General features: G+C 46.4%; 1 protein-coding gene across 1 annotated transcript in view; it reads left to right on the top strand.

Annotated features, from left to right (window-relative positions):
• LOC144761978 (cysteine-rich secretory protein 2-like) overlaps nucleotides 1-11,867 on the top strand; it is an 88,751-nt gene extending 76,884 nt beyond the window's left edge. The window contains exon 8 of the mRNA XM_078647147.1: nucleotides 9,550-11,867. Within this exon, the coding sequence (XP_078503273.1) occupies nucleotides 9,550-9,659 (110 nt within the window). The 3' untranslated portion in view covers nucleotides 9,660-11,867. The remainder of the gene's footprint in view (nucleotides 1-9,549) is intronic.
• The last annotated feature ends 342 nt before the right edge of the window (nucleotides 11,868-12,209 follow it).

The following is a 12,209-nucleotide window of genomic DNA, read 5'->3' as shown; positions in this document are numbered from 1 at the left end:
GGGCTCTCCCACCCTCTGCACCCCCTTCCAGAGGTCTGCCCTCTCCCAACTGGAGAAGTTCCTCTGGAAGAAGAACCGGTCAGGACACTGATTACAGTCGTCCCACCCTTCAGATCAGGCTGATCCTGAACCTGGCCATCCAACCTCCGGTCTAAAACCTTTGGTGGAACAATTGCCTGGCACTCCAGGACTTCTGGGGATTCACACGCAATCCCCCTGAGGTTAACAACTGACACATCTGTTGTGTGACTGTCTGTCTGGCGCAGATCTCCCGCCCTCTGTCCACCTGACAGTGCGGGACGATCCCCCAGACCAGAAGTGGTGCCACCCGGGTCCCTCCAAGAAGATCTAGCCCACCTGGCTAGTCTCTGGTCCACTGGTGCATCCACTGGGAAACTCATCCCCCAATCACTCCTCACGCTGGACTCCTGTACCCTCCCTACCGGAGCGGTACTGCCAGCCTCTGGAACCACAGGAGCTCTGGTTACAGACGCTCCAGGTCCTCTACTCACTAGGAGATCCTCCTCAAATGGGCTAACAGGACAGCCTAGGTCCCCAACCTGGTGTTCCCTCAAGAAACCACCCAGGCTCTGAGACAGGGCTTCGGGCCTCTGGGGGCTCTCAGCCACCCACTGACTCCTGCTCCACTGAGCCAGGCAGTCAGCCCCTACACCCTCCTCGCTATCCTGGGACCTAGCTGGGCTACACTGAGCCTCTTCCACCACGCTGGGCTGGAAGATCCCTGACCCACTACTTTCGGAGTCACTCACCAATGACTCTACAGAACCTCTGGCCCTTTCCCAGCGCTCTGCTTCCTCAGCAAGCGTGTCTGGATCAGTCAACCCATAGTCCAACAGGTGTTGTCGCAACCCTGGCAAACAACTACTGAGCACCTGCTCTCTGAGAACCAGATCAAACAGTTTTACAAAATCACCTTCTGTGTGAACCGATGACCAATCAGACAGTGCATCTTGACATTCATCCACAAACTCTCCCCAAGACTGGTGAGACAGTTTCATACTGCCCCTGAATCTCAACCTATACTCCTCCTCTGGGGAAACAGGTACCAGACTGGGGGAGCTGGGACTGGGATTTCCTATACTGGAATCTAAATAGCTGCCACCACTGGACTCAACCCTCCCTGGGGGATCCAGAACATTATGACTGCGGTCAGGGGATAATCTACCCTCCCGAGCTACTCTCTCTCTGGCAAAGGCCCTCTCAGCCTCTGCAATCCGCTCATTCACACCCAACTGCGCCATCTCTCTGGCATGCTCTAACCTGAGCTTTTCCATGGCCAGCTGGTGCTCCCTCTCTTCTCTCCTATCCAACCACACCTCTGGGGACAGGGAAAGGGATGGGGTGCTACATCTGACACTGGACCCAGCAAGGGACTCCCTATCTAGGGGATACTCGCTCTCTGCTGGCGCCCACCCACTGTCAAACTCACTCTCCACATCAGACTCTTCAGGGCTCGCCTCAGGCCCACCACCCTCCTGGTGTGCGGCCCGGGCCCTCTCTCTCTCTCTGTGCTCACACTCCCAGTCACTCTTCTGCCACAGGATCATGTTATCCCTAAGCTTGGACTGGGTGTCTGACTCACTCACTGGGATGTCTCTCTCCTTACATAACCGTACCAACTCATGCACACTGTACTTAAACAGGCCACAAAGGTTAAAAGGCGATTCCATCTTGACAGGATGCTCACAGACACGTGCAACACAAGGGACCTTGCAATCTGAAGTAGGAGTACACAATTCCAAAACTTCCACACTCTCCTTAAAAAAGAACTCACTCATGCGTCCAGGAAAACACACCATTCATCCACACACACCCTCCCCTCGGATCGGTAAGGCAGTTTCTACCACCCCTGACTTCTCAACCTGACCAAAAGCGACACAGGTACCAAACTCTGGAAGCAGGGCGGGGGACAAATGTACAGGACACAATTATCAAATGACACTCTTCAGGAGAAGAAACAATGGAATTTTACCAACAACAATAATCCCCAAAATGTGGTTATCTAAAATGCAGAGTTTTGTGGTGCAGCCAGCCGCTACTAAGGTACAAGGCAAACACAAATCCTTATCCCACCGCTTGCCGCCAATGTTGGAAATGGGATCCCCGGCTGGCCAGGGCTTTCGCCAAAGTCAGTCAGAGACCACCACACCCAAGTCAGGGCAAGGGAGTTACACGCCAAGATAACCCCTACTCACCCTCTAGGTAACGTGGCGCGAGCAGCAAGGCTAAACTTGGAGGCGATGTAGGTTAAGTATTTGCGCACGCACCCCAGCAACAACAACCAAAGGCCCACCACAAAGGAAACTCCACACAAGGTTATGTAAAAATAGCCTTTGTATTATAATAAATATACATCAGATAAAACACACATCTTGTTACACTGTGCCAACAGGCACGGGCGGAATTTACAAGGGATATTGCACAGGACAGGGCCACTTGGACCACTGTCAGGGGTATCAGCACTTTTAGAACTTAGCACTTGTAGAAAGAAAAATCAGTGTAGCACACAATATAAAAATAGAGCACACAACCAGTAATCACTGGTAACAGGACCTCACTAGCACCACCTGTACTAGGGAGAAAACAACCACCTATGTATTACAATACCTGTAGGGGTGTAAGAGGAAAACACATGATGCAATGCATAACATTCATTCAGAGGTGTAAAGGCACATGACGCATAAAAACACATTCAGAGGTGCAGGGGAAGGAAACACATGATGCAGAACCTACATTCAGCGGTGTAAAAGCAAAGCACATGACGCATAAAAACACATTCAGAGGTGCAGCACAAGAGAACACATGATGAATAAACTACCCATTCAGAGGTGTATAGAAAGTACAATTGCGCCAAACTCACGTAAGTCACCACCTGTGACTGTCCCTGTGTCCCAATGTCTGGGCCTAAACGTAGCAGTTGCCCACAAAGTGCTGGGCAACTGGTGCAGGGAAGGTTTAGAACAACGTTGGAGCCTCTCAGGGCTCCTGGACAAAAAATGGGGCCCCAGAGCCTCTCAGGGCTCTCAAACAAGGGGGGCGCTCGAGCCTCTCTCAGGGCTCGCCAAGCAAAAGGGCTGGAGCCTCACTGGGCACCAGAATGAGGGAATGGCACCCTCAGAGCCTCTCTGGGCTCGCAGAACAACGACTGTGGGCTTGGAGGAGCCTCGGGGCTCTGAACAAAGAAATGCCCTCTCAAGAGCCTCGCTGGGCTCTGCACAACTGGTTGTCCCCTCTGGGAGCCTCGCTGGGCTCTCAACCCAGATCACGGCCCCTGAGCCTCTCTGGGGCTCTAAAGCAACAATGGGGCCCTGGAGCCTCGGGGCTCCTAATTAACAATGCCCCCTGAGTCCTCTAGGGACTCGCAACGCAACCAATGCCCAGTGAGCCTCTCTGGGCTCGTAACCACGATGGCCGCCGTTGGAGTCCCTCTCTGGGGAACTCGGACTAGCAACAATGCCCCCGAAATGGTGGAGTCCTTCCTTGGGACTCGGAGAATAGAATGGCCCCTCAGAGCCTCGTGGCTCTAAAACGAATGCTGCCCACGTTGGAGCGGCCCGCTGCCAACCGGGGCCGCTCAGGGAACAAAGGTATGCCGCCTTGAAGCCCTCGTGGCTTCACTCCATCATTGGGCGCGAGATCGCGCTACCGGGGGGGAGAGGGGGCGGACACCGACAACGTGTCCCGGCGCCCCTCCCTACTTTCAGGCACTCACCGGTCTCTGCAGCGGGGGCTCCTCTCTCTCGCCAGGCGCCTCGGGGACACGGCCGGCAGCCCTTCTCCTCGCTGCTCGGCTCCGGGGGCGGGACTTCCGGTCGGCCTCTCAGGGGCCGCGCTGCGATTGGCCGGTCGGCCCGAACACTTCCGGGTCGTCGCGGGCAGCGCGGCGGCCCGTTCCAGGTAGGCAGGCGGGCTCCCAGTACCCGAGGAGTGGGCTCCCTCGAGGTATTTACAAATTCAAGTACGGGGCAATGCCGGGTAGGCACCGGCCTTCAAAAATAAAGATAAAGCGAGGTGGCACTCGCTAATGCCAAAAAGCGGCGAAAGCGCTCCACAGCGCTATAATAGACATAAAGCGCACCCAGCGCTTGGGGGCTAAAGAAAAGCGCTCCTAGCGCTAGAAATGTCAGCAAAGCGCTATTGAGCGCTGGGGGCACCAGGAAAGCGCTCCTAGCGCTATAAATAAAATAAGAGCGCCTCCAGGCACTCTAAGTCAAAGCAAAAGCTCCAGCAGGGACTGGAGGCAGGCAGAGGGGCAGGGCAGGGCCAGAGCCAGCACACTGGGTCTCCAGGCAGGGAGACAGTCCAAGTGGCGGTCCTCCTGGCCCCAGCAGCAGCAACAGCCCCCTCTGGCAGGATCCAAAAGTAGAACAATTTCTGTGGGGACACAGCCCCATTTTTATACAGCGAATTCCTTTGTTAGGAGGTGCAGGGTGGGGGGAAACCAGTTGCAGCTGGCTTGGGAGTACCCTTGATGGCCCAATCACCCCTTTCATTCACTGGGGAGGCTAGGGTCGTTAGACACACCACAGGGGGGCGGAGCCAGCATTGTGTGGGGAAAACCCAGCCCATCCAGGACACAGGTACACTCCTCCCACACATCACTCATGCTAATCTCCCACTCACCACCGGGCAGACCCATCCAGACTTCCTGGAGCCTGGCATGCCAGCCAGCTCCAGCCAATCACGCTCCATCACCCTCACAGCACATGCACACATATCTCAATGTCCAGAAGTAACACTTCCCTTCTAGACACATACATGCCGCAGACACCATCTCGCAGCATTCACTCTCACGAGTTTACACATACTAAACTCGAGCCTGCACTCCCCACGCATCAGGAACTACCAGGGACACACACATTTCCCATGCATTCCTATGGGAGGGCACTTTCACTCTGGGACCCAGGGGAAAGTGCGCAGAGACCCATAAATCACTGACACGGGGTCACACATAAGGCAAAAAGTTTAGGGGCGAACCTGCCCTGCGGGCCAAGTCCAACAGTTGGGATTAATGTTCACCGCTACTGGTGGAAGGTTTTTAGAAGCTTGTACTGTGGCTTTATTACCACATGATTTATTACTCCCTGCTTTTTGGACCCCAGGTGGTTTTTGGTTATTGGGCTTGGTACAGAGATCGGCTAGTTGTTTTTCGATGTGGGATAGCCTTTTCTCAATAGGAGAAAGATAACATTTCAAGAGCTCTTCTACCTTTATTAAAAATTGGGTGTCAGCTGCTTCCCCACTGCCACTTTTCCCAACCGGGCTAATTGGACCTTCTAAGTTCCCTGTACTCCCGGTCTCTATTATAATATTACTACCCAGAGGGTCGTGATTTATATTTGGTTTTAGGACAACGGCCCCAGTAGTCTTTTCCTGATGTCGTCCCCTTCCCCTCAATTTTTTTGACCTCTGTGATTTAGGGATGGCGCCCTCCCTCCTGCCTCTCAGTGTAGTAACGCTTGTGTCTTCCTGGGTGGTACTGATAGCTAAATCCGGGGTGTTTTCCAAATCAGTGCTTAGTGGCGAGGCACATGATAGGTGGGACATTGAAAGGTCTACCGTATTGGGCAAGCTACATCTATTAACATGTACATCTGCCTGGATATCTATAAGACCCACTGCCTTGGATTGGTCAGGAGTTTTGGCCATTGCAAATGGTCCCATAGATGATATTTTCTTTGCCAGGGCGAGGTCTTGGGACACCCTATGCTCCATTAGTGTGATCCCTTGGTCTATAAAGGTGTTAGCCCTTATGATGAAATTATCCAAGGTGCCCGTTGATAGGGTCCCTCCTGCAGCTGTTTTACTTCTGCTCCCTCGGGTAGACATTATTTCAGGGACAGATCACCAGTCAATGTAGTGTGTAACTATACAAAAATGTATGAAATGTGTACAATACGTACATACTGCAACTCAACAGCCGGGGTTAGGTATAAACGTTAGAGGGCTGGCCCAGCCCAGCCTCCACCGGACTCTAACGGGCTACAACGGGCCCGCCCTTGGCCCGGGCTTCACCCGGCGCGAGCCCCCACGCGTCCCGCGATGCGGGAGCGGAAGACTATTGTTTTACTTTCCGGCCAGTAGGCGTGGCCACTTAGAGGTGACTTATATGTATAAAAAGGGAAGGTTTGGGCCTGGTGACACTGGCCCTTCAATGGGAGGCCTGAGTCATGGTTAAAGGGCTACTTAAGTGGGTGGCACAACCAGTGCTGCACAACCACTAGTAGCATTTCTTTTATAGTCCTTGGTAGCAAGGGGTACCATTTGACTAGGGACTTATACTTAAATTAAATATGCCAGTTGGGAATGAACCAATATTACCATGTTTAGGGGAAGGAGCACAAGCCCTTTAGAACTTCTTAGCAATGATAAAGTGCATAGAATCCTAATATCAGCAAAAACAAGATCAGAAAAATGGATGGAGGCAGGGAAAAAGTTGGGGGAAAGACCACTCTAAGGCTGTCAGGTCTAACACTGTGATATCCTATGGGAGAGGGCATCCTATTTTATCCTATGGGAGAGGCAGGCATTACAGTAATGAAAAACGAATTTAGGAGTTTTTCACTATAGGACATGTAAAACTTAAAAACACATGCTCTACTTTTTAAATATAAAGCACCCTACCCTGTGGGCTGTTTAGGGCATACTCTAGGAGTAACCTTGATGTATTTAAAAGGAAGGTTTCAACCTGGCAAAAGTTCAACATAACCACAACATTCTCCACCTCCTGTACTTGACACCCAACCACTTTCGTGAGTCCTGCTGAGCAGAAGCTCCCTTTGATTGCAGGTCCTTCTAAGCCCCCTCAACACTTGAGCATCCTTGGACAACTTCCTCCAACAGGCGGCAGGATCCTCTCAAGAGATGCGTGCAAGTCCCTCTGGACAGCATGGGCAGAAAATGGCTACGCATATTCAACAAGTGCTGAAGGCTGAATTTTGAGAAGGAACAGGATAACTATAAGAAAAGGTCTTCAGCAGGTACACAGGAATTTGTCTGCTCAGGAGAGCAGGATTTCCTTCTCAAAGTGGTCCAAACATGTGATTTTAAAGAGTAGATCAAGTTTATCATTGGTGGCATTCCCTGGACCAACAGAAACTCTCAGGTTCCCACTTCCACCTTTGTAACTGCATGACCTAGCTCCTCCACCTGGAAGGGTCTATTTGGTACAGAATATTCTCTAGTCCACTTTCACGAAACATTCTTGATGGTGAGACTCTGCCTCATCCACATCAAGTACCCGTCAGCTTTCTGTCTCTGTCATATCTCCTTGTTTAGTCCACTTGTCTTGGCATCCCGCAGGTCAGAGGCTCAATAAAGTCCACTTTAACCTTTGCTCTAAAATGTGGAGAGTGTTATGCGTCCTACTCAGAAATAAATGTTCTCCTGAAAGGTCCAGGTTAGCCTGTTGCATAACTCTTGTGGTTTGTGTGTGGGCCCTTCTGTACTTCAGTGCAAAGGGATTCAAAGTGGTTAAGTGCTGCACAATTCAGAAAGTAACGTGTATACAGAAATATATATATATATATATATATATATATATATATATATATATATATATATATATATATATATATATATATATATATATATATATTACCTACTGGCGGTCGCCAGTAGGTATATATAGTTAGGACCTAGTTTCCATAGGAAATCCGCAACATTCTATTGGGAATAACTTTGGCGCCGGTGGTTGAATCTTCGCGAATTTCTTAAAGAAGATGGCCCGTTCCGCTCCGCTTCTTTCCTGAAAGTCTCGGGTAGATTCGTCAAGCGGGGGCCGAGAAAAAAGGGGGTCCCAAAACGTGTTTTCCCCATGTTAATTTCCATAGGACGATTAGACACGGCTACAGCCCGAACGGCTGAACGGAATTACACCAAACTTGGCAAAATGGTAGGGACTGGTACGCAGTAGGGCCTTTTCCATATTTGGTTAAAATCGCTCCAGTGGTTTTTATGAAAATTACCTTCAAAAAAATGTATATATCTATATGTGCGCTTCGAGCGCTTTGGGTACGCGTACCGGTAAGCGCACACAGCGTGCCACGGAAGTGCACGAGCGGAAAGCTGATTGGCTCTCGGGTGTCTGTAAACATTCCAAATGGTCCGGAGAGTCCGCCATCTTGTGTCTCGGAAGAACCGAGACACAAGAGGTGAAAAACAAAAGGGGAAAACATTAAAAGGGGGCAGGATAGAGACCCCCTGACCTCCTAGGTTTTCTAAGGGGGGCCTAGAAGGACCCCAAAGAGCAAAAAAACTATTTTTTTACACCTCTGAAATGAACATGGGTGCACATGTGGCGCACATACATGCCCTAAGGGCATGTGTGTGCGCCACATGCCACTTTGAAAAATGCAAAAATTTGAATATTTGAAAGAAATCGCAAATTACTACCAACCTGTTGTTGGTGGTAATTTGCGATTCCTTATGCCATATTTGCACAACTTGGGTGCCTCATACATTCCATTTAAGGAATCACAATTTGCGATTTCTTAAATGTATTTGCAAAATAAGGAATCGCAAATTTTGCGATTCCTTATTTTGAGAGGCGTTTTTTCTTTAATACATACCATTAAGCCTAATTGCGATCGCAAACGCCGAAATTCGGCGAATTATGGTGTTTGTGATCACAATTTTGAATGATACATATGGTCCCATATTAATAGAAAGGTCATTGAATATTATTCCTAGACCCCTTTGTTCTCTATCATCTAGATTGTTCTATGTTTCTAAATTGCTGTGAATTAAGTTGCTTTTTTATACTGATATTCAGTGTATTTAAGACTTAAATTGTATTAATTACATTTTCCTTTTTAGTAGTCTCATTATTTGAATACTGAATATATAGGTGTATTTATTTTATTATACTGCACTTTTTCTCATAATGTATTGTTAATTGCCTTGGTACAACTTCAGTAAAAATGGCAAACAGAAGAATATACATACCAAGAGTTACATAAAAAATATGATTTTTATTTTACAAGTATATTTGGCATTAAATTTACTATGGCATTACTGTTTGTTCACTTTAAGGGACTTAGGCCATTTCATTAAACAGTTGGTGGCAGCAGTATTTGATTTTTCCCTATGGTGGTCTTTTAATTTTTTGGGAAAAATGTTTATTCAAATACCAACGGCAGGGAAAAAACATAGATATGTGGTGCAGGATTGCGCTAACATCAACCATTGTGCACTTTACTGATGGCCAGAGGTGCATCTAACATTGGTACAGCAGGTGCAGTGAATGGCACTCTGCACCTCAGTTATGACTGTATCTTACTAACAAATGGGGGGGATGTTGGAGGCCCATTTCCATTGCCTACATTCTGGCCCATGATACACCTCTAAGCCTCTGCTACTGCCAGCAATTTCAAATACCGCCGAACTCTATTTAGGTGATATAGCCTAGGGTGCACAATAATCACACTTTGCAAATACATGGACATACGTTTTACTGAATAGAAATAATTGTGTTGTTCCATCCCACATTCCTCTTTTGACAAATGTGTTATTTGTTCTCTTTTCTAGCCAATCCCTGCCTATATAAGGACAAGGCAAGTAACTGCAAAGAACTGTCATATGCTTGCGATTCCGGTATGCTGGGCGACAAGTGTGACGAAACATGCAAGTGTGGCTAAGAGTTTGCAGGGCATGAAGGCAACTAACAGATCGATGGAGCAAAACCACCTGCTACAGCACTTATTTTCATTTACCCCACACGGAATTTCATAAATTCTTCAAACTTGTACTCATTTGAGAAGTTCTGTGAAATGTAACGGGAATTTTTTCATGCCTCAAAAGATCACATTGCACCTACATTAGTAGATTTGTAGATTTGTAGATTTGATTTTCATGCTAATTGTCTTAAATGGAAGGCCTTTAAATCTGAATGTCCTCAGAAGTCAAGGGAAAATGTAATTTTACACTGTAAAGCACATGTTGAGATGTTGTATGTCAAAATCTTTTGTACTGAATTGAGAACTACACTTATCATTTAAAATGTTACTTGTGAATGTATCATAAGCGTATACATTTGTGCCAAATACAAATTGAATATTTAAAAAAAAAAACAATCATAGGTAACCAAGTCAAATTCTTGCCTAATACCAAATTCATTTGGACACAAAATCCCTTCACAGTATGTGTCGAGTCAACGGATGTGTAGGCTTTTAGCATGTTTAAGAATGTTTGAGCATAATTTCAAGACCTTAGCCCTTGTGTGCGGCTTAGAAAGTACACATTGTTGGCAATCTCATATTGTTCATGGCAGAAAATTAGTTTATTGAATGTTTGGAATTTGCATTAGACAGATACCAAACATGTATTAAACTGTGACAGCTGGGACATTTCAGCAGCCCACATTGTAAAATGCAAAAGAAACAATTGATGGACGGAATGCTGGACAATGCAGACATTTACCCCCAGACCCAAGGATCTGGGTTTAATCCATCATTCTTTTGCTCACCACACCACCCCAGATTGGACCCAGCCATATGCAAATCAGTTTTGCCCCGGTTCCTTGTGGGAACAGTCCAGCCCAAACTGCCATGCAAAGTCCTCCCTGGACAGGAAAAAAGTATCCTGGGACCGGTTTCAGGGCATCACCCTTCATCAGCCAGACTAGCTTGAATCTAGTGGTGTAGTGACCACGGGACCCATGTCTGGGCATACCCTTCCTCCTTAGGGCGATATATGCAAAAGAAACAATTGATGCTGGACAATGCAGACATTCACCCCCAGTCCCAAGGATCTGGGTTTAATCCATCATTATTTTGCTCACCACACCACCCCAGATTGGACCCAGCCATATGTAAATTAGGCTTGACTCCTTGTGGGAACCGTCCAGCCCGAACTGCCAAGCCAGGTTCTCCCTGGACCGGAAACAAGCAACCTGGGACCGGTTTCAGGGCATCACCCTTCATCAGCCATTGGGCACAGGGTCAAGACTGATTTGCATATGGCTGCTTCCAAACTGGAATGGCATGGTGAGCACAAAAAATGATGGATTTAGGCCCAGATCTCTGTACTGGGTGAATGTACGCCATTGTTCTGCATTCTGTCCATCAATTGTCTTTTTGCACTTTGTAAATGGACATCTCCTACATCATTTTGCTTGCAAACAAAATACATACATCATTTGCTTGAAATTAAAATTTCAGTGAACTCTTCCGGGCAACCACTAATTTATTGATATATCATGATATGAAAATAATATACTCATTATGTTCAGACCCCCTGTGGTATCAAAATAAGTTATTATAATAATAACATTTACATTCATTGCTCGGTATTCTGATTGGCCAATTTATAATGCTGCAAATGATATGCATTAATATTACACAATTTAACAGTACTCAACTTGTTAATTTTGGAAGAATTGGGGTCTATTCAGCCTTGAAGGCATTTTAATCTATGACCTTTGTCCTCTTTCTCCTTAATACGTTTTATAAACTGCACAGATATTTTGTGTTATTAATCTGAATATAAATCAATGCTTGCCATATAAGGAAATGTAATTATGTAGAATGACTCACGCTATTGTGATCTAATGTCTAAACTCAGAGCTCTTCTTATTTTTGTGTAATAAAACAGAAATTTGGTGTAAGCTGAATGTGAAGGTACACTGCATAATAACTTTAAAACTGCTAAATTTTGCTCTATCTGACACAGTGAGAGAGGAAGTCTAAATTATTGGAATTTCATCTTATTTTTATTCACCATCATATATGTATGCCCCCCTTTGGTTTTTCATCTGTGAATTGATAAGCGGAAAATTAACATTTACATTATTCTATTTAATAAATATGTGTTTCTCTCATGATTCAGGCAATAAATTGTACAACACATTCATGTAATGTTGTGTATTTATCAAAGAATATTTGCAAACAGAGCCTTGTGATGTGTTTAATAGAGTAAATAAGTAAAATATATAAAGACAAAGATTTTATTACATGCTGCTGTCTAAACTTGGTCGCCATATTTTTAAATTAAAAATAAAAACATTTAAACATGCTACTTTGTAGGTCACACAGAGATCTCTGCAATTAATGTTTAAACACTGAAGTTTAGTAAACCATGGGTGCAAGGTTTCAGTTCTATGTTTTAACAAGTATTGGTGAAACCAACAGGTCAGCATTTATTTGCAGTAATAAGCCAGATCCATTGTCTTTGACTGTGGTTGATATACT

The sequence above is a fragment of the Lissotriton helveticus genome, chromosome 6 (assembly GCF_964261635.1).
Source record: "Lissotriton helveticus chromosome 6, aLisHel1.1, whole genome shotgun sequence".
Classification (NCBI taxonomy): domain Eukaryota; kingdom Metazoa; phylum Chordata; class Amphibia; order Caudata; family Salamandridae; genus Lissotriton; species Lissotriton helveticus.
The sequence above is the reverse complement of the archived record's forward strand: the minus strand, read 5'-3'. Positions and strand labels throughout refer to the sequence as shown.